At 43.8% G+C, this 23170-nt stretch overlaps 4 protein-coding genes across 4 annotated transcripts; all 4 read left to right on the top strand.

Annotated features, from left to right (window-relative positions):
• The first annotated feature begins 670 nt into the window (after positions 1 to 670).
• On the top strand, positions 671 to 2782 carry jun (Jun proto-oncogene, AP-1 transcription factor subunit). Its single transcript, XM_060066515.1, has one exon. The coding sequence runs from the start codon at positions 1050 to 1052 to the stop codon at positions 2049 to 2051; it is 1002 nt and encodes a 333-aa protein (XP_059922498.1). The 5' UTR covers positions 671 to 1049; the 3' UTR covers positions 2052 to 2782.
• A 1520-nt stretch (positions 2783 to 4302) lies between these two features.
• caiap (CARD- and ANK-containing Inflammasome Adaptor Protein) lies at positions 4303 to 7664 on the top strand. Its single transcript, XM_060066514.1, has 4 exons — positions 4303 to 5854; positions 6052 to 6235; positions 6378 to 6600; positions 6708 to 7664. Exons 1-4 carry the CDS (start codon positions 4669 to 4671, stop codon positions 7452 to 7454), a joined length of 2340 nt encoding a protein of 779 aa, XP_059922497.1. The 5' UTR covers positions 4303 to 4668; the 3' UTR covers positions 7455 to 7664.
• Positions 7665 to 7840: 176 nt separating this feature from the next.
• Positions 7841 to 9939, top strand: si:dkey-86e18.1 (uncharacterized protein LOC557342 homolog). The gene is made up of 5 exons (XM_060066516.1): positions 7841 to 8088; positions 8342 to 8382; positions 8489 to 8563; positions 8656 to 8848; positions 9260 to 9939. The coding sequence occupies exons 1-5, from the start codon at positions 7995 to 7997 to the stop codon at positions 9838 to 9840; spliced, it is 984 nt and encodes a 327-aa protein (XP_059922499.1). The 5' UTR covers positions 7841 to 7994; the 3' UTR covers positions 9841 to 9939.
• Positions 9940 to 10087: 148 nt separating this feature from the next.
• Positions 10088 to 13443, top strand: faslg (Fas ligand (TNF superfamily, member 6)). The gene is made up of 4 exons (XM_060066517.1): positions 10088 to 11894; positions 12249 to 12303; positions 12428 to 12490; positions 12949 to 13443. The coding sequence occupies exons 1-4, from the start codon at positions 11619 to 11621 to the stop codon at positions 13362 to 13364; spliced, it is 810 nt and encodes a 269-aa protein (XP_059922500.1). The 5' UTR covers positions 10088 to 11618; the 3' UTR covers positions 13365 to 13443.
• Positions 13444 to 23170: the final 9727 nt, after the last annotated feature.

Here is a 23170-nt window from a genome sequence, read left to right as displayed (position 1 = left end):
AGTTGATCTAAATGTCAATTTAGGATCCCATGTGGCCAAGTGAAGTTCTGCAGTTCACACATTGGCCCATGATTGAGAGATCTCAAACTCGGGATATTGTTCTCATGGCGTGACATTCGTCTCGTCACCTCAGGCTCCCCCCGACACATAGGTCGAGGGGGCTATTCCCCACTTTACTTCACTTCATTTCACTAATTGTTAATTAGACTAATATAGAACACAGTCCATTTATAGAAGTAGAGGCAGGTGAATTTAAAGGGCAACTTTTAATATCATATAATATAATATAGATCAGAATAGAACGCAGTCAATTTATGATCATGCAATTAAACGCTTTACGGAAATTAAAAATAGTGTGTTTGAATATAAACATATACAATTGATATGGGTTATTACTTTTAAAGAATTTTGTGAAAAAAGTCCTTACATTTTGTGTTTAATATTGAAGGCTACCAACTATCCCGCCACTAAAAACAATACGTCATCCCAGAATGCACCGCGCGTCTCCCAGCATTACCTCATCCCACAATCCACCGCGATAGTTAGATTCTTCTGGGTGGTCGTCTAGGCAACGGACCTTATCTGAATATTCGGCTACGCCCCGTGAGACACCTCCGCCAATGGGAGAGCCCAAGCATGACATCATCGCTATTTTTAGCCAGCCAGGGCTCGCAGATAAGTTTTGCCTCCACGCTGTCCTGCTCAGAGTATATACACCAAACTACCGCGCGGGACTCCTCAGAGTAGCGCTCGGCAAGACAGCTACAGCACTTGGTGTTTTTTTTTTACTATAACACTGTTAAGAGAGCACTTATATTATAGAGAACAGCGCTTTCCCGTTACAGCAGTCTCACAGACATCTGCTCTGCAAAGAAGGTCAATATCGTATCAGAATAGAGAGTTTCACACCGAACTCAACTTCCAAACTTTGGCGATTCAGACAGGACTGCGTGGGATCCGATGATCTTCCACTGACAGCTGACAGACCCGAAGGCGTGGACTAGAAGTCGTTTTTGAAGAGACTTTTGATATTTGTGGGCTTGTCTTCTATGTCTACCAGGATGGAAACTACTTTTTATGACGACCCGCTCAACGCCTTCTCTCAACATGACAACGCGGGTTACGGATCATACAACAATCCCAAGCCCTTGAAACACAACATGACACTGAACCTCGCCGATCCATCGGGGACCCTGAAGCCTCACCTCAGGGCGAAAGCCAGCGACATTCTGACTTCTCCCGACGTGGGACTTCTGAAACTCGGCTCCCCGGAGCTGGAGCGGCTCATCATACAGTCCAGCAACGGCCTCATCACGACCACGCCGACTCCAACGCAGTTCATCTGCCCCAAGAACGTCACAGACGAGCAGGAGGGATTCGCGGAGGGGTTCGTCCGGGCACTGGCAGAACTGCATCACCAGCACATGCCCAACGGAACTCCTGTGAGTGTCCCATCGGCCCCGCCAGCCGCCGGGGTAAACAATGTTGTGCCACCGCCACCTGCTGTTTCATCCGCGGCCGGTGCCACCGCCGTATACAATAACAATAGCACCATGCGATCTGAGTCGCCCGTGTACGAGGACTTAAACACGTTCAACCCGGCCATCAGCACGGTCTCGGCCCCCAATTACACAACGTCCCCCCCGACCATATCTTTCTCCGCCGCCCCGCAACTTCCCATGTACGGGCAGCAGCATCATTCGGCTCCGCTGTCGCGAATCACGGCGCTCAAAGAGGAGCCCCAGACGGTCCCGGAGATGCCCGGGGAGACGCCTCCTCTCTCCCCGATCAACATGGAGAGCCAGGAGCGCATCAAGGCGGAGAGGAAGAGGATGAGGAACCGCATCGCCGCTTCCAAGTGCAGGAAGAGGAAACTGGAGAGAATATCGAGGCTCGAGGACAAAGTGAAGAACCTCAAGTGTCAGAACTCGGAGCTCTCGTCCACCGCCAACATGCTGCGCGAGCAGGTGGCCCAACTGAAGCAGAAGGTGATGAACCACGTGAACAGCGGGTGCCAACTGATGCTTACACAGCAACTTCAGACCTTTTGAGAAGCACATCGGGGTGAATAGCAAAGACTGTAGAAGTTGAACGAAATGGAACCATCGTTTGATAGTGAAATGGGCTGTATCTGGTGGAATTATGGCAGAGACTGGCGGGACCGGGGCCAGTACTTGAGTGCCACGCAGCCCCAAGTGGCGCAAACCGACGGGGCTGTGGGCAGTGACAGTGGAGCCCGTGAGTGGATAACACCACGCAGGACATCAGGTTTGTCTATTAAACAAAGCAGAAGAGCAGGGCACAGACACATTGTCGAACTTCAACAAACTCTGCATGGGCCTGATCGTGACCATCAAAGAAATTCAGTATTAAAGGACGAGAAGATCCTGCAATAGACAGTGTTTATTGGTTGGTTTCTTGTTGTGGTGTTTGTTGCTGCTGCTGTAGCCTCGAGACGCCCCCTTCAGGCGTGTTGCCCCCTCGGAAAGGCTGAGAAGCGGACTCAAAGCTGCCTGACTTCTTAATACAGTTAATACAGTACAATGTACTTTTCTTAATTGCAAGAAACTGTTTATTTACATTGGAAAAGCTTCAAGATTGACTTGTTCATTTCTAAAGTTGTTTAATGGGGTTTCACTCATTGTGATATGTATATAGTAGGCTACTTATGTTGTGTAATATGTTTTGTAATAATACTGTATCATTTTTTTATGTTGGTTTTCTGAGATTTCAGAAACGAATCAATATTTAAGGTATGAAATAAACCCATACAAACAGAAAACTGTGTGTGCGTGTGTAGGGAATGGCTACAGTTGTGCTCAGAGCTAGCACAATAAAACATGTTGCAACATGTTGCAAGAGCTCTTAGCTCTCAGTACCTGGAGGTAAATTCCATTAGAGTCTGTATTGATCCGAGCTAAGTGATAGTGTTTATTCAGGCCAACGGACCAATCTAGGCCAATGTGTGAACTGCAGAACTTCACTTGGCCACATATTGCATATTGTACTCTTCAATTTAAAAACCTGATACCTCAGCCCTGCCTCCGTCCATACCTCTGCTATCGAGGGTCAAATCGGAGACCATAAGATTTAAGTTAGGATTTTTCCCATTTATCTTCCACTATCAAATTAGCGAAACATTATGCATTGCGTTTGATACAATTAAGAACGTGGTTAGCCTACACTCTCACAAATCAAATCGCACCATTAACTTGGCATTCTACTGTCCTACACTAAACGTATGCAATATATTCAGTTCAGCATAAGCCTATGCTAAACATTGTCCAGCAGGCTACACTCTTGTAGATATTTCACCTATTTTGGGTATATATTTTTGAAAGCAAGGGTGCCTTCTAAAAGTAGGCCAACAAATCATCAGAGCGATAGGGTGTAATTTACATAATTAATCACGTGAGACGTGATAAGGTGAGGATTAAATGAGAGACCCGTATCCTCGTAGCCCTCAAATAAAACTGACAGCGCCAACAGGGTGATATTTACTCTAACCACTAGGCGGCGGTACTTCTTAAAAATGAAGTGACGCTCGCTGTAATCAAGCCAAATCAAAAATGATGCCGTAATTTTACATATTCTATTCTGAGACCATTAAAAAGGAATTTCTCTGATGAGGCTGCCCAACAATACAAAATAAAACCCAACTATGGATGGGAAGCCCACTATTTAGGGGAGCGGGAACACATAAAGGGAAATAAAAACCCATCTCTGACTTTAAAATCCCAAACCAGAGGCATAATGAAACATATTAAGGCCTACGACCCACCTGCAAATATTGGCAACAGACACAATTACAAACTGGTCACTTTTGCCTAATTTACATAACTATCCAAACCCTAGCACTAGTCCACATTCGATCCAACTAATGTAAGGGAATGTCTCCCTCTCGTGCATCATCTTGCAAGCGTAGACCAATTGATTACTTATTTGTTTTTTCTTGCAAATGTGTGATTGGATTTATTCGATTAGGCTAATTTCATAAAGTATTATAGCCTAGGGCTTTTGCACACCGTTATTGTAAAACAGAATATATTTGGCTCATTTATTTATACGCCGTTTCTTTAAGTTATTTTGAAAAATAAATACTACCGTCCTAGATTGATCTTGCCCAAATTTGGTGTGGATGACATCATCCAGAACACCCCTTACGACCTTATAAGGTAGTAGCGAGCAGTCGGAAGATCTACGTCAACACCTTAGGCGTGGTTTACGGGAAGTGACTCACTTCAGTGCAAGTGGTTAAGCGCCGTATAGAAATCACACGCGCGCATCAATACATTCAAAATAATGCTGAAGCCGTCCTTTAAAAAAAGCACGGCACATAACCCATTGACGTTGAAGTCATATGTAAAAGAGGGACTACACTAACACAATATGTTTGCGACAAGTGATTCTTTAAATAACCTTTTGTGATACATCTAATAGTTAAATTTTAAATCACCATTCCAGTTATACTATAATTAGGGCTGTGTTAAGGGCTATGCTACCTGAGCAGTGATGCAGTTTGCATTGTTAATAGCTGCCCTATATGCCTACCTGGTTGCTAAGGTGTGATGTGTCACTTAGTAATGAATAAACAGACAGAATAGAGCAGTGGCCTGCAGAGTGTAAAGCCGGATGTACTGACTATTAAGACTTAACATTTGAATTACCATGCTAAACAAAGTGAAGGGTTTTTGTTCCACTCAGGCAGCAGTAATGAACTCTAATCCCTACGCCATCCAGGTGGTCGGTTCGAAGCGGAGCGAGTTGAAATATGGGATATGGCATACAGAGGATTTGTTGGATCACCTGGTTACAGAGGGGGTGGTCACCCAAGCTAAGAGATCTGTGGTTCTGAACATCAGGACCCGAGAGGAGCAGAACTCCATGGTCCTGGATATCATGTTGGCCAGGGGTGAAAGGGCATGTCGGAAATTCTTCCATCCATGCCTCATGCAGGCTGAACCAAAGCTTTACAATCAAATCAAGGCCTACTTGGGTTCAGCCAATGAGAAGATTGGAGATCCTAGAAGGCAGTTGATTGGATACCTACTGGAACGGGACAAGGAAGGATTGGGTAGGAAACCTCAGGAACATTACACTCAGAAGATACAACGTTTATCCGCAAGGCCCGATTCATTCTCAGCGTTCCAAAATCAAGCCAGGGGGGCCCGCGTGTCGCCTGAAAAAATAGGAAGACATGAACTGAAAGAACACCTGCAAGTTAACATATATGACATCATCGCCGCAGGAGGGGAGCCGTCCGTAGTGGAAAAGATGTTGAACCACGTGGACGTGAATGCTGTCAACTCTCTCCAGGAGTCCCTACTGCATGTAGCTGCCGAACACGGCCATCTATCCCTCCTGGGGCTCCTCCTACGCAGAGGGGCCAGACTGGAACTGAGAGATCAGGAGGGCCGAACGCCCCTTCACAGAGCGGCAAACAGGGACCACGGCGAGGTGGTACGGGCCCTCATGAAAGCCGGCGCCTGTCTGTACACCTTGGACGCACAGCGGAAGAATCCCGTCCACCTGACGGCAACAAACGAGGACTTGGATTGCGCCCGAGCCCTTTTGATGGAGGAGAGGGGCAGAGGGGTTGAGGACCAGACGGAGCCCACCTTCCTCCACAGAGCGGCCCAGGAGGAGGACCAGAGCCTGGCCCAGAAGCTGCTGCAGGCAGGGGCTGCCGTGGATGTCCGAACCAGGCAGGATAAAACAGCGCTGTTCTATGCCGTGAGTGGGAACAATGAAAGGACCGCAGGAGTCCTCCTTGAAGCGGGGGCTGCAGTGGACCAAGTGGTCCTAAATGAAGCTGTGAACCTCAACAATGGCTCCATGCTCCGGCTACTGCTAGGTGAGCATTAATATTCAGAGTCCATGCTATACATGTTCTGAATAAACATTGAACAGGAAAAAATATTTTTTTTATTTTGTAAAAGAATGATCACAATACTTTTTTTTAATGTATTTTCATCAGATGCAATCATCACCTTGTTGATATCTGGTTGTGTTTCCTAAAATATAAGTAATCAATCATTATTCAAACCTCAGCTCACTCCAGAGGAGCCCTCAGTCCAGAAGCTATGGGCTCCACTCTCTTCTCAGCAGTCAAACAGAACTGTCATGCGGTGGTGGATATTCTAATCGACGGTGGTGCTGATGTCAACATGTGTGACCAACAGGGATACACTCCCCTCCTATTGGCTGCTGAACTGGGCCACACAGACACATTCAGGTATCTTCCCTTTTGGCAATGTTCAGACTCTTCTAATATAGTTTCAGCTCTGCTACTAATATTCATTTATACCTGAACATATTCATAAGGTAACATTTATTTATAGGTACATCTATAATATTATAAAGATGTGTTTCTTCAGAGTTCTGGCAGGTAAAAACGCCAAACTGGATGTCAGTCTACCAAACTTGGCGACAGCCTTACACCTGGCAGTGCGTAGTGGCAGTGAGCTATTGGTACAGGCTCTGTTGGCGAAGGGATTGGATCCTAACGCAACTGGGCCTAAGGCATACACACCTCTACATCTGGCAGCACTCCACAGCCACCCAGCGCTGGTTGAGATGTTGTTAAAAGCTGAAGCCCAGGTAAATTCAGAGATAAAAATAAATACCGTCTCAATTTTTAATTTTTCATCGTACGTTGTTTCATCATGAACTTCAGGTGTTTTTGCTTTTTGGTGTTCATTTTAAAGGCAAATGCTGTGGCCCAAGATGGAAGCACCCCTCTACATCTAGCCAGCCGGCGTGGCCATGCGGACACACTGAACCGCCTGCTTCAGGTCAAGGTTCACACCGAGATCCGGGACCGGCAGGGCAGGACCGCACTGCACTGGGCGGCCTCGACCCAGACAGAAGGCCCAGCAGTGGACATGCTGCTGTCAGCCGGAGCCAACCCTGATGCCGCCGACAAGCAGAAGAAAACGCCATTGCACCTGGCGGCCGCGGCGGGGCAAACAGAAGCTGTGGCGGCGTTGTTCACACACAAGGCGAGGGTTGGGGCTAAAGACATGCATGGCTCCACCCCTCTTCACTACGCGGCAGGCCGGGGGCACGACGAGGCGGTGAAGCTCCTCCTTTCGGCGCAGAAGAAACATGGAGTAGACCAGAGGAACACGTGGAGGAAGACGCCGCTCCACACCGCCGCCGAGAAGGGCCACACCGAGGCAGTTGCCTCACTCTTGAGGGCGGGGGCAAAGGTCAACACGCTTGACAACTGTAAAGACACTCCCCTCCACTGTGCCGTCCGGGCGGGCAGCAGGGACGCAGTGAGGGAGCTGGTGAGCTGGGAACCAGGGAAGGGTAGGCAGGGGGGCAAGGCTGACCTGCAGGCTGTTAATAACGTGGGGAAGACTCCACTGCAGGTGGCAGAGAGCGAAGACACACAGGAACACAGGGATATTGTAGCTATAATCAAGAGAAAGATGGTTCTTATTAAATAGACGACAGCCAAGAGACAAACGTCAAGTGAGACTGCTTCTTGCTGAAGGCCTCACCTTCAGCCATTTAATTCTTGGTGGCAATGTGGGGAGCAAAACAAAATAAAGAAAAAGCTCAAGAGAATAGTTATTCACGTTCAAGATATTCTGTTTGTGTGTTTATGTGACCTTAATTTCAGCCTTGGGGCTGTTGATATATAACGGGAGCTTTGTAGATGGGTGCGGCTGTAGCGCAGATGCATGAGCCCATCCGGTTGTACAATCCATGTTGTAACAGTTTCACCTTCTCACCATACGGGGGAGCCATCAGACTTATATTTAAGAGTAAAATAGCAAGTGTAAACCATTTGTTCAGATACATTTTATGGGTTATTTTGTTTGGTTTTTTGGAATGTGATTAATGAAATTGTAAATAATTTAAATGCTATTTTTTCATATGTTTATGTCCATTGTTTGTGTCCTGCTTTACTATGTAATTTATTGTAGCGTGGTGCTGATGACGATCCCCTTTGTCACGTGACACTGTTGTTTTGGTCCGAGTCCATGTGCATTAGCCCATTTCCAGAAAAAATGGCAAGGAACGAAGAGAAACAACAAGGGCGATTGAATAGACTTTGGCTTCAGAAAGAGAGAGAAGGCAAGTCGCTTTAACCTATATTTTGTCATTTATGATAACGATGAACTCAGATTAAACAGTAACCAGATTAGCTAGCTACCCATCCAACATGCTAATTCTTGCAACAGGCAACTTTGAAGCATTCTCCTTATTGGTAGTTCACCAAGCTATTGGCGCTGAATGAATCTTGTATTTCTCATTTATGTGTTCTTAACCCGTATTAACAATAATATATGCGACAAATAAATTTGATTTTTAATACCTGCATTTGCAGAAGGCCGAATTAAAGATGCACATGCCCCCAGACCCAAACTGGTAAATAATGACAACTATCATGTAACAATACCAGTAACAATAACCATCTACAGCCATGATGATCTATATGGGTGTTCTCTGATGAAAACCTACTTTTCTCTCCCAGTCTACTCTTAATTCTGCCTCCTCTGTGAAAAAGTGGATCCCCAGCATTAAGAGTGAAATAGAGTATTACTTGCAGGTAAGCAAGCACATTGTTTGTAATACGTTCTGTGGCCATTGCAGATTATCGTGGAACGTTATCAAAGATATTGCTCTCTAAAAAACCCACAGCAGTCACAGCTCATCCACTACCCCGAGAGGAAAATTGCAGAGTTTCAGTTCTGCATCAAGGAGTTGGAGCACGAGTATAAGCGCTTTGTCGTCAAACTGCGTGCTCTTGACCCCACCTGTAAACACAAACCATGGACCCCTCGGGCCTACAGCAGGAAGAGAGCAGACATGTGGGACAATCTGCCCACCACCAGTCAGTTTTTTTATTCTGTATTTACTAATATTCAATTATTTTTTGTTGATTAAATTTAACTCTCAAGCAGCTCTGAATATCATTGACTCACAGAGTTGATGAAATAACATCAATAGTGTATGTGTATATATATATATATATATATATATATATATATATTTATGTATAGTGTATAGTAAAATCTATCATGCTATGTTAGATAGCTACCTAGAAAGCTAAACAACTTGGTTCTGCATTTTACCAACCACTGCTTTTTACACAGATTGTTTGGTCACCCAATAGACATAATCAGTCAGACACCTCAAGCCGATAAATGCTTTAATTTTGCAGTGGATTCCCCTGAAGGACTAGAAAGATTATAATGCAGTCATACTTTTAAGTGTTTAACTCTTTCTTTTCTCTGTTGTTTAGTTAAGAAGCAACGCTGTGGTTGGTTGGAGGACACCAGTGGTTCAGTGAGCGGAGTGGAAATGGACCCGGCCAGCAAAAATGGAAGCAACAAGTCTTTATCCAAAGAGAGAGAGGATCATATGAGCCTACCAGAGGCCAAACTCAACCCTATTGCAGAAAGCTCAGAGCCGGTCTGTGTTGACCAGGATCTGCCCCTGTCATTCAACCGTACACGCCTTGCAGTGGCGGTTGCTGGATTTCGAGGGCCAGTAACTCAGTCGGGTGCTTCCCACACCACACATAACCTTACCCAGGCACTGCACGCCGGCTTGCCAAACCTCTCTGGTTCCCTCCTGGGCCAGAGCCTCAGAACTCTTGGTCAAACGACCTGTGCGACTGGGGTACATGAGACAGTGAGGGAGTCTGCTGGAAGACCTGCAGACATTGTTAACCAACCGACAGCAGGCCAGGGCTTCGGCATAAAGACTACAGAGAGGCTACCAGAGACATTGAGTGACATCGGGGCAAAGGCAGAGAGAATTGGCCATGTCCTCCTTGGGCTCAGCTATTACTCCTCTTCAGATGAGGAGTCTGACACATGATTTATGCCAATATGAATCCGTTCTTGTGTTGTCTTTTTTCCTACCTCCCCTTGAATCATTATTAACTTGAATAAAATAAACTGATTTTCCTCTATGGTGGTAATAGCGTGACAAGCCAATTGCTGAAACCTCTGCATGGAAATACATTGTAATTCTCAGGTAGAATAATCAGCCAATGTCATAGAATTTATGGATGTAGTCATAATCAGCGAACCACAGTAACATAATTTAACATGAGAGGGATTGTGGTTGGGGCGTTGGTTTGGTTCTGATCGGATGTAAGATTGCAGATTGGCATTACTTGCTGAGTCAGAATAAGTCAAGCTCCACTGTGCACTGTGTATGACTACTGCTGGTTTGAGACTCTCCGCCGGGAGGAGTTAACCGTCTAACCAGCCCGTAGGAGGTGTAAACCATTGAGTTCTGGGAAACACCATTGTATGCCTTGCACGTTACCAAGTCTATGGTTAGGCCTGACCTTGATATCTTGATGAACAGACCTGCAGAGTGCACACTCACTGCTCAGAGTTTGTTGAAATGAAACATGCGGTTGAGTTATTTGGACTGATTCTTTAACGTCATTGCATTGATGACGGGGTGGAAATATATAGATATATAATGATGTTAAAGGGGATGTATTTTTTGTTGCTTTATTATTTAAATCAGCAATTTTTTTTTGTTTTTGGAACAATAGTCCCTAGGATAACTGAAATATATAAATAAAAAAAAAGAATATCCACACAAAATATCTGTGCAATAATCGATTACCATTTTTTTTAATTATTGAGAAGATGTGCATTAGAAGTCTTGCCGTTAATGACACAGTAGCAAGTGCTGCATGTGACTCTGATTCGTAAAAGTTTGAAACGGCTCTGCACATTTGGTTTTTAGTGAGGAGGTTATGAGAAAGGTTCAATCAAAACCCACAGGCAGCCTACCAAGCCGTCCGTGGTAAGCAATCTCTGTACTCTGAACAGGCCTTCTACAATGCTAAGAGTTTTATGGAAACTGGGGTGGCCATAGTGAGGCAGCATTTAGCCCACAGATTCCCAGGGGACCTTCCAGCCCAGGTCCCCCACTCATCCCACAATACTGTGTTCCACTCAGACCACAAGGCTGGTCATTCTTCGAGTGCAAAGAGGAGGTTTACCAATAGCTCTCCAGTAAATGACGGAGTCCAGAGTTATTAAACAAGGAGAATTTTAATCTCTGTCGTTTCTGACTGTTTGGTTGTCTGCGTTTTAGTTTCTGGCATCTCTTGGCACACAACCAGAATAAAAGCCAATTCAGAGTGGTTGGTCTTTTCATGTGGCAGCAATATCCTCCCACTAAGAGATTCTGTACTTTCGAAAGTGCTCTATCAATGTTAACCAACATTCTCTGTCTTGGAGAATGCATAGTTTTGTGCATGTGATGAGTGACTTAATATAAATCATGAGACATCAAGTGAAGTTGAAAATCCTAAAGAGGAAAATTAGCATTCAATATTTTTATTGAATTAATCAGTTTTGTGATGCTCTTTGCAAAAGTTAACTAACCATATGTCATTATTAAGTCCTCGAAATGACAAGACAACAATCCTTAAATGTGAAAGCTAATGTGTGCAGTGGCGGTTTGAGAACTTCTGACAGTTCATGTATGTATCGGTGGGTGGAAACTGTGGCTTCTGAGACAGACCTTTTTTTTTTGCTCAACATAGACACACACCTCTAGCATGTAAAGCCTGGCCTCCACACACAATCAAACACATACATTCACTCGGCTCTAAGTCGTGCATCATGAGCTACGATCAGAGACATCGATATCCTGGAGTTTTTCATGTGGATGGGCATCAAGATCCGGAGTGCCCTCCGGTCCCCCCTCCACGAATGGCCCCTTACTGGTCATCCCCTGCAGCCCATGAGAGCCACCGCAGGAAAACTAATGGGTGCCTGGGCATCAGTCACAGTGGGGTAACAGTTCTCTTGCTTCTGTTTCTACTGGTGTTTACCACCTTGGGATTTGGAGCTTACCAGATTCACAATTTACAGGTGGATCTGCGATTAATACATAAAGTAAGTAGCTTCTGATTGCAATGGTTTATAAGACAAATTATAAGCTAAGTCAAATCAAATGTATAGTATCAAATGTGCATTAAAACCTGTACATCATGTCTCGTCAAACTCAAAATATATTCAGAATGATAAATGGAAGATCCTGTTTTGCATTGAATTAAGAAATTTGTAACTAATGACAAAAAAGATTTGATTGTACAGTGTCATTTTCTAAGGTTATTCATAAGTGCAATTTGTTGAATTAGTTACATTTGTCATGTATTGTCATGTCTATCTATAATAGGAATGTTTATTTCGAACTAAAAGGGCTTAGTGATGTGTTATGGATATAATTCTTTATTTTTCATCCGACAGACTGATAGGATGCATGACTCAGACACAAACATTCTCACACCTGAAAAGCAAGTTGGTAAGTCTCTTTATTGTACGACCGACATTGCCTCAATTAATTGCAAAATATTGATTAAGTAAATACAGGGCAAATATATTGCATAAAGGGATTGCAGATTTTAAAGGATTGTTTGCACTTTCAGGGCTTGAAAAACCAGTGTTGGAGAAAGTTAAGGAGGAAGTAAGACCTGCAGCACATGTCATAGGTAGGAGTAACTTCCTCTGCCGACCTTTCCTCTCATAATATCCTCTCTTTCCTCCGCTTCTCCCTTAGTCTCCTCACGTCTGACCTCCTCTCCCTCCATCTAGCATCCTCTCCTCTCTTCTCTCATGCCCTCCTCTCTCCTCCTCTAACCTCTTCTCTCCTACCTACTTTTCCTTGCCACCCCCCCACCTCTTCCGTCCCCTATCATCTCTTCTTTTCTCCTCTCTTTGCTTTGCATCTCATGCATTTTTCTCTCATCCTCTTCCGTCTCACCATCAATATGTAACCCCTGTCCTGAGGGCGTCTCGCTCTCCTTACCTCTTTTGTCAACCTCACAATTCCTGCTCTCCCGTCTCCTCATCTCTTCTCCTTTCGCCTATCGTCCTCTCCTCTCTTCTGCTCCTCTGCTCCACACCACTTGGTTTCAATCTGTGAAATCCCTTCCTGTCTGTCCCGCAGGGCGTATCCATAGCACCTCGTCGCCAAAGACCCACCTTCTGTGGGAGCCCAAGACGGGCCGCGCATTCACAGAGGGAGGAGTCGTCTATCAGGATGGAGCTCTCCTGGTCAATCACACAGGACTCCACCATGTCTATTCCAGGGTGGAGCTGATGAGGCCGTGCTCCCCGACACACCACTTTGTTCACAGTGTGTTTGTGAGGCGAGCCGGGCGTGCCGACCCACTGATGCTGATGGTGGGCAACAGAAAAGATGCGTGCAATGACAAGACAAAGGACAGCGTGTGGACCTCAGACAGCTACCTGGCGGCCGCACTGCATCTTCAGAAGCAGGACAGAGTGTTTGTGAACGTCTCCCACCCCAGGGACCTGAGCCACAATCATTACGCCAACTTCTTTGGTCTCTACAAAATCTAGCATGGAATGACTTTGACAATACATGCGTAAATTATTTCATTATTTTCATTCAATAAAGGGTTTTTCAGCCAGAAACATATTTATATAATTTTCTCATAATTTAGCTGATTTTACAACTGTAGAAATTTTCAGTTATGTTCTCAGTTTCGCTCTTAGGTTCTACTTCTCCCCTCATGATTTTTGCTTACCCGTTTGAGAGCTTAGGCATCATGGTATTAGACTGATTCTGGCATTATCTAATCACTGGAGCCCTCTGAAGCAAGTAGAAAAAGGAATTGATATATTGGACAAGACCGCATTTAGAAAGTGTAAAGTGACAGCTGTGGCAATTGTGAAGCTCATAGATAAATAATTGTTAATAACAAATGACAGCTTTTGTGATACTGCATAAAACACTAAAGTAGTGAATTATGATTTATTTTGTTGATCTCTTAATATTTATTTCTGCTGTGGGCTTGTGACCTTGTCAAGACAATGTTAATAAAATGTTTGAATTGTATGAAACAAGAAAATAGATACTCAAATGATGATTGTTTACATTACAGTTTGCATCTAGAGTACATTTTTACGTTCCATGTTTTGGAGTCTAAATTGCATTGCATTTTGCATGCCCCTAAGTTAGCAATAGTTGTTTACTGTGTTAAGGCGTGCAAGTTGATACATGCAAGACCATGAAACAGCAGACCTCAAAAACAAAAAAGACATCTCATACTCAACTTCCTTCCTGTGTGAATAGTTACAAGCTTCTATCTCTGTGGTCTTTTTTTTCCCGTCAAAGATGATGTGCACGTGACCTTGTTACCCCAGTGAGACCCATCATGGAGGTGTTGGACTCCCTAATCAGTGTCATTATTGACCAAAATTCATAGTTCCAACATGACAAATATAATGTTCCATGCTAGATGGAAGGTTTGACTTATGTACACTGAACAGAACTATTCCCCTCCTCTTCATCAAGAAGTTCACAACTCAACCACACTGTGTTCCTGTTATGAGAAATTTAGATTTGGTCAAACAGAAAACATTGAAGCCACAAGTCTGACGAATTGCAGACGTGCGTCACTGATAGGACTGTGGAAACCACAGGTAGATAAGTAAAATGATACTTAAAATGGTACGTATGAAGTAAAAAACGACTACTTAAAATTATACTTGAATCTAAACAATAATAACTTAATGACCATACAAATATTTTACTACACAGCTGTACACGTTTTTTAACCCTTTTTTAATCTTGAATAAATAAGCTTAATATATGCAGCCACATATGCACAAATATTTTCATCATTAAGCCTACATTTCATCTTATCAATGTCACAAAGCCTGCTCAACAGTAGCCCAATGTTATCCCACAAATATTCGCAGATATAAATAGCTAAAACAAACATTTGGCCTTTGGTATAAACCCATAGTATATATTATCATGGACGTGTAATAAGAACATATAAGTAGTTGCCATGGATGATTAAATAGCATGGATCTTAGTGTAGCTCTCAACGTTAATTACATCAGTTAATCAACGTAAATTCGACCTTTGCAGTTTTCAATGAAGTATTAAAATTAAAGCATTTCTGTCTTTGCTATTTAGCTCCCCCTGTCAACTACAAAAATAACTGCATCTATTCTTTTTCTTACTTTCATGTTTATTTCGAATATGTAGACAAAACAAAAACAACAAATTTTGCAAAAAAACAACACTAAAGCCATTCAAGAATGAATAACAAAAACAAAAATAATAATATTAATAGTAAAAAATCTAAAAATAAATATAATTACTCTGCTCTTCAGCCCCGACAATCGAATATTTGTAGGCCTATTTTTGTTCCTGCTTTACTTGAAATGCTGTGAAATGTCTTTGCCTATATCTCTAGTAATAATATAACGACTGTTTTATGGAAACATTGAAGGATTTAATGATTCATCATAGTTTGTTTGGGGGATGCAACTTCCGTCTCTGAGAATATCAATGTTCTTTTGATGCTGTTCCACTAGATGTCACTCAAAATGATGAATTGAACTGAAAGAGGCAACCGCCATCCATCCTTGTTTTTGTGAATGAACATGTCAAAAGACAGACTCTCACACAGATAGCATCTAACAATGGAGATTTACTTTTTGAAGAACATCCACACCTCACTTAATGCTATCACCTTTAGCTGTTAATAAATACATATATTAACCAGCTGATCATCACCAATAAAGATAAGGAGATTGACATCCAACAACCTTAATTTCAAGTGGACGCCAATAAGCCATATGAGGATTGTGTGTGTGTGTGTGTGTGTGTGTGTGTGTGTGTGTGTGTGTGTGTGTGTGTGTGTGTGTGTGTGTGTGTGTGTGTGTGTGTGTGTGTGTGTGTCAGCGACACTGTTAAGGGTACGGAACATGGGGACCCAATTGACCCAAGTGCAGAACACAGGAAGGCAGAGACGGGGTAAAGGGAACGGGGTTTATTGGTAGGCAGGCGGGTAGTCAGACCGGTAACGAGCAGGCACTCAGGCAGGCAAGGACTCGACGACAGGCGGGTAGTCAGGCAGGCAGGGGGAGTTCTAGAGAGGTCGTTATCAAGGGGAAAGGCTAGAGACAGAGTTTCAAGAATGCTGGTAGGACCGATACTGACTGTGTAGACGTAACGACGAACTGGCGTCAGCTGGTAGGAGATCCCCGGCTGAAGTAGGGAATGGTGATTGGATGGTTGCAGACTGGTGTGTGAGGAGAAGGACCACTGGCATCAAGTAGCCACTAGATGGAGTTAGTGGACCGCGTAGCAGGACGCGGCGTGACAGACACATACATGGAAGTGCACACACACGTGCGCACAACACACACATACACACACACATACACTCACACACACACACACACACGCACGCACGCACGCGCACACACCGCACGGAGGTAAGAAGTTATGTTTTTAAACATAACGGCTCCGCCATCGACACACACGCAGGTAAAAACACACGCACGACCACGGCATGGAGAAGAAAGGGATTGTTGACTGCGATTGTCTACCGCCGAGCCTCGCCGCCTCAGCAGTGGGCAGCGGGCAGCGGGCAACGCCGAGGCGGGGGTCCCTCGGCAGCGGGCAGCGGGAAGCGGGGCTCAAGCGGGGACAATCGCGGGCAACAATCCCTTTCTCCTCCATGTCTTGGCTCAGGGAGTCAAAGCCAAAGTTTCTCTCCCCCAATTCCTTCTCAACCATGGCTGAGAGAACCCCCACTACGAGTCTCGTTGTGGGAATACCAGAGACAGAGTCCGACGTGTTATGCGCCATAAGCAACAGCAGAACGGTTATCGAAATAAAGAAGTGTAGGCCTGCAACACTTGCGTTACAGTCCTGGAGCTCTATATCTAAATAATATTATATAGCCTAATAGGCCCTACATATCATATAATACATATGACCACGGCCAAAAGCTGTGTGCGCCTCAGGACGATATTATGAATCACAAACGACTACGTCTGGTTCTCCGACGTCTCTGGTTCTTCCACTTCCAGATCAATCTGAAGTAGCCTGACCCGCACGCTGCCCGCTGCCAAGCGGTGGTGCTTCGCGGTGGTGGTGCCTCGCAGCGGGTGGCGGGCGGCGGACAGCGGGGCTCAACGATGGCTGAGAGAACCCCAACTACAGTCTCGTTGTGGAAATACCAGAGGCGTCAAAGAACCGATGTGTTATGCGCCATGACACCAACAGCAGAACGGTTATCCAAATAACAAATAAGTGTACAACACTTGAATTACAGTCTTGGAGCTCAAAATCTAAATACTATAATATAATACATATACGGCCAAAAGCTGTGTGCGCCTCCTGTTACGTATTTTAAGCACATAAGCTGCTCCCACATAGCCACAAGGAAGCAGGATCGAACACATAAGCTGCATTACCCCCACATAGCCACGCCTACTTGATACAATCCATATATTCCATACACAGATTTGAGGTCAGAAACATATGGCAGCACCGTTGAGAGCCCTGGGGCTAAGCCCCGGGGCTGGAAGATAGCTCTGCGGTATTTTTCTCCACGCGTGTTAGATACAATTCCCCCCCTTTTGCTTCATAGTTACCATACCGAAATACTTTAACAAATAAAGTGAGTCAAAAGCGACCCGGATTGAACTACTTTCTTCAAGAACGCGACACTCCAGATGATATAATGAATCACAAACGATTCATAATTGTCTCTTCTTGAGAAATTGTTCCTTCCTCTTAAAAACGTAACGTCTTACCTGGGAGAGTGTGTCGCTGCAGTGTGTGCGTGTGAATTTAACCGTTAAATTCAAACATCGTGCCAACCGGCATATCAACACACAAGTCACGTGATTTTAAAGAGACAGTTTCGCAATAACACAACGACACTTCGGGTTCTCCGAAGTGGTTATTCCACTTCCACATCAATCTGAAGTAGACTGAACCACCCGCTGCCCACTGCCTGCTGCCCGCTGCCCGCCGGTGGTGCTTCGCGGCGGTGGTGCCTCGTGGCAGCGGGCAGCGGGGCTCAACGATGGCTGAGATAACCCCCACTACAGTCTCGTTGTGGAAATACCAGAGACATCAGAGAACCGACGTGTTATGCGCCATAACACCAACAGCAGAACGGTTATCCAAATAAAAATGACGCGTTACAGTGTGTGTAATCACACACACACAAACACATGTGGCACTCGCAAAGTCGTAGCTCATTGTCTCATTGGCGGGCCAAATTCTCTGGGCGGGCAAGGCAGAGAAAGGGGAGGTAGCTTGGCCTCTTATGATGACATATGGGGCAGCATTCCAAATCAGCGTACTTGAGCTTCCATTTTCTCAAAGGCGAGGAGGATACCTAGTGCTCGTTTTACACCGAACGCAAGTTTTAGCCACTGGGGGATCATAGGCAGGCTAGCGGAACTCATATTAATGTTAGAAAACCTCATAAAGTGAGATTTTCATGCCATGGCAAACATACCGGCTCCGCGAACGACAAACGCGCAGGTTAGAACACACACGCACGCGCACACACCGCAGCGACATTCGTCCATGTAAGACGTTATTTTTTTAATCATAACGGCTCCGGCATCGACACACGCGCAGGTTAGAACACACATGCACGCGCACACACTGCAGCGCGACTCGCCCAGGTAAGACGTTACGTTTTTAAACATAACGGCTCTGCAGTCGACATACGCGCCCAGTTAAGAATGCACACGCACACACCGCAGCGACACACTCGCCCAGGTAAGACGTCACGTTTTTAAGAGGAAGGAACAATTTCTCAAGAAGAGACAATTTCTCACCTCGACAAGCAACAGCAGATCATTCATTTTGTCATATAAAAACCGTTAAATTCAAACATCGTGCCAACCGGCATATCAACACACAAGTCACGTGATTTTAAAGAGACAGTTTCGCAATAACACAACGAAAACATGTCAGTAACACAGTAGTAGGACTGGTGAATTATGTCTATAGTCTTACACACCTTTGCTCAAACTCAATATTACGCTTCTCCTTGAGACTCCTGAAGTGTGTTGCAATATTGATACCCCCCTGCGGACTGTTTTAGTTGTTTTAATTTTCTTATGTATTGTGTGTATGCTATGTGTGACTATGCTTCCGCTGCCTGTCTTGGCACTGGAAGAGATGTTTAGTCTCAATGATGATTATATTTTCCACTAACCAATAATAGTTGCCTTTCATTTTAAAATGTCATGCACTTTTCAGCCCTGAATAAAAGTAAAAGCTACTTAATAATTGATTTGCATGCATAGTATACTACACTTTCTATTGAACAATTACCCCTGTTACAATAAATTGACTAATTTTATAATGTAATCAAATGCTCACACATTAGCTGCTTTCAGACACGCGTGTAAGTCCTGATATTGTCCTGATGGGCCGTGTGTGTGAACAACATATCCTGACATTTGTACCCTGAAAATCTCCTGAATAATACTACCCCTGAGGCAGTATTTTCTCTGTAGGAAATGTAAATTACCTTATCTGTGAATGAGAAGTAGAAAGTCAGTATTTCTCACACTACTTCAGTCGGCGTGTTGATGACGCTTCTGCATGTCATTGAGTGGCCCCCTAAATGATAGTCAGCCTGTTGCCTTTTGTTCGCTGAATGGTTAAAAAATATTTAAATGTTGGCACTGCTTTTAAGAGTCATTTGTGGGGAACGAATATTGTAACATAGGCAAAATGTTATTATATTATGCGCTCAGAAATTTGTTACATTATCGACTGGGGTTTCCATATTATTGCAATGGGTTTAATTACAACTAGAGGTTGTGCGCTAGTATATATACTCTAGTATAAACTCTATTATATATAGTTTAGTATGTATACTCTAGTATATAGCATATATATAGTATATTATACGGGGGACAATCCCCCCCTAGACCCCTCTGAATATACTCAAATCCTTGCAACACCCCTGCCCAGCAGCCCATCATGTAAGTAACCCTAACGTAATGTAGCGTAGTGAAACTCTGAAAGAAGGAAGAAAGAAAGAAGACAGCTTTTGCAACCAAAGAGTATTTTGCAACTTATATAGCAACCCAGTCTCACGGAAATACGTGACACTGTCACGTCATTTAATCTATTCATTCGTGATCTGGGACACGTAATTTCAATTTTTTCGTGCCAAAAGCACAAATTTATAGCAATATGACAGCTTTTGGCCACCCGTTTCTACTTTCACCTTTGATTCTGAGAAATTGTGACAATTCACGGATATATTTAATGCAGGTGCGCTACTCTGTAGGCAAACCGCGATGGAAAAAAAGGTGGCTGCTTCATCTCTTCTTTTTTTAGAATGAGTTTAATTTTGTGCTTTTGTGAATAGATGAATAGATTAAATGATGTGACGTGACAATGTCACGTATTTCCGTGAGACTGGGTTCTATATAGTCACAGATTTCGTTAACCTGCGTGTCTCACGTTGGTTATTTGCCCCTATTTTTCGTCTGTGCATTAAAGTACAGATGTGTGTGAAGAACTTTCCTCTTTAGGTCATCTTAAGACAGATCTAATGAGTAATTGAAAAAGATAAACCATAAATACCAGTCACATATATCAACACACTACATTTATTGATTGGGTCAAAACTATAAAATCTATATACATTTTCACAATCTGGTTCTAAAGGGGACCCCACACATGATTAAAGTTATCTAATATTAATTTAACAATACATAACCAGCAAGGAGATGTGAGTGTGTTGTATCAGTTGTGTGTGGAGTGCATGTATGGCGATGGAAGTAGAGTAGGTTTCTGAAGAATATTTAACAAACCACAAATCAAACTATGAATCTAATCAAAACATCCCAAACCAGAACAACAACCTAATGTGTGTCATTAAATTGTTAGGGTCTTAAGCCCTCAACCTCTCCTAAAGATGCAGTCCCCTCCAAGATACTGAAAGACACCTTTGTCACCATCGGCCCAAGTATTCAGGTCATCCTCAACCACAAAGATTTTGGAGCCCTTCCAATCAGGTTTTAAATCACGTCACAGCACTGAGACAGTCTTGCTGAACGTTACAAATGACCTGCTCCTCACCCTAGAATCTGGAGAAAATGCCATTTTGATCTTATTAGACCTCAGTGCTGAGCTTTGACACTGTAAACCACACAACCCTCTTGTCGCGCCTAGAGCAGTGGGTTGGTATAGGTGGTACGGCTCTTCGATGGTTTTCCTCTTATCTCAGCAATTGATCATTCACAGTGTCTATCGGCCAGTTCTCCTCACCCTCTACCCCTGTGTCCTGTGGGTCCCCCCAGGGGACCATTTTAGGTCTAGTCCCCTTTTGCCTATACATACTCCCTCTAGGTAATATAATCAGAAAGTACAACATCTCATTTCACTATAATCCACAATTATACCTTCCACTCAGATCTGCAGACTCACTCCAGACCCTTCTTGACTGCCTTGAGGTTGTAACAGTTTGGATGGGAAGTAACTTCCTCAAACTTAACAATGAAAAAACGAATAAAGTTATTATTTTTGGCCCCTCCAAATCTAAAGCCCCACTCATGCCCAACCTATGTATTCTCTCCCCCTACAACAAATCCCACACCAGAAACCTAAGTGAAATCTTTGATTCAGACTTTTGCTTTGACAAGCAAATTGCTGCTGTAGTCAATAGCAGCTTTTACCAGCTCTGAGTCATTGCTAAAATGAAACCCCATTCATAATTTCACACTCGGGAAAAATAAATCCACACTTTCATCAAATTACAGCTGAATTGCTGCAATTCTCTTCACCTAGAACTCGCTCAATCACTCCTCTCTCGCCTTCAGCTGGTCCAGAACTCAGAAGCAAGGCTGTTGACTGGTTCCAGAAAGCGGGATCATATTACCCCCATCCTAGCATCCCTCCACTGGTTGCCCATTCACCATAGAAGTCTTACCTACTTATGGTTTTTAAAGCCCTAATTGGCCTGGCCCCACCCTTCACTACAGAGCTCTTCCACCACCACTCAGCTCCCAGGTCCCTTAGATCATGTAGCATGGGTCTCCTGCATGTTCCACACACTAGACTAAAATAGAGGGGTGCCAGCGCTTTTGCTGTGGCCGCGCCCTGCCTTATGTCTCATTCCTTCCATCACCATTTTTAAATCTAAGCTCAAAACACACCCCTTCTCCCTGGCCTTTCCTCCCCTTTTATGGCATGTTGTTATTTTTATGGTTTCATGTAGTGTCCTTTTTAAAATCAACTTTAATGTGTGTATAAAAAGGTGTTTTTTACTTACTTACTTCTAGAAAAACCAAATATAATACAGCGGTCACCGAGGAGACCATCAAAATATGTCCAACATTACTCTGTAATGATAAAAGTCGATATGAAGAAATAGGAAACGGTCCCTTAAACTGTGTTGTTGGTTGTGGTGTGGTGGGGTCGTTACACTTTGATTCCAATTGTTCCAGTTCACTCCCTTGCTACTACAGTGCAAAAGAGTAGAAGGAAAAGGAAATATAGACCCCACTGTATGACAGAAGACACTAGGGGTGCAACGGATCACAAAGCTCACGGTTCGGATCGGGTCACGGTTTTTGAGTGACGGGTCGGATCGTTTTCGGATCAACAACAACAATAAAGATAACAAGACAAATGTGACTTTAAATCTTCAACTGTGTAAAAACAAAATAAAGTGAAAAATTAGGTAATAATCCTGCTTCCTCTAAGCATGGTCAATATTTAAAAAATGTGCAATCTGAGGCATTATTCCTTCTTTTTAACATGGATAGGATAGTAAATAATCCCTAAACCTGGATTTACAATTCAGGATGTCTGCATTGCCTGGGGAGAGTTTAGAGTCTACACTCTCCCAAGGCAATGCAGACATCCTTATCTTCTTTTTTTTAGTTTGGTAGCGAAATACAGTTTCTGTGGTGTTTTATTTGGCATTTTGTAAATTCATTGATTTCGGTTCGGAGACTCATTGCTCATTGCAAGGGGGGTTGGTTGTAGTCTTTTCGCTCGGTTTTAGCCCTACTGTTGATACGGCGAACCGAGCGAAAAGACTACAACCAAACCTAAACACGTCCGGTTCCGGTTCCGGTTTACGTTTCAATGGGATTTACGGAACGCCAAATAAAACACAACAGAAACTGTATTTCGCTACGATACTTGATGATGTTGTTGATACCGGAATTGTCCTCTAAACATGCGCTGATCACGTCAACGCACAACTTTTTTTTTTTATCAGCTGATCCGCGGATCACTTGCGTCCCGAACCGTGATGGTTGATCCGTACGGATCACGGGAAACCCGTGAACCGTTGCACCACTAGAAGACACTAGGCCTGGTTAACACAGAATACACT

This window comes from Gadus macrocephalus, chromosome 12 (assembly GCF_031168955.1).
Source record: "Gadus macrocephalus chromosome 12, ASM3116895v1".
NCBI classification, from domain to species: domain Eukaryota; kingdom Metazoa; phylum Chordata; class Actinopteri; order Gadiformes; family Gadidae; genus Gadus; species Gadus macrocephalus.
Note: the sequence above shows the minus strand (reverse complement) of the source record. Positions and strands in the feature narration are given on the sequence as shown.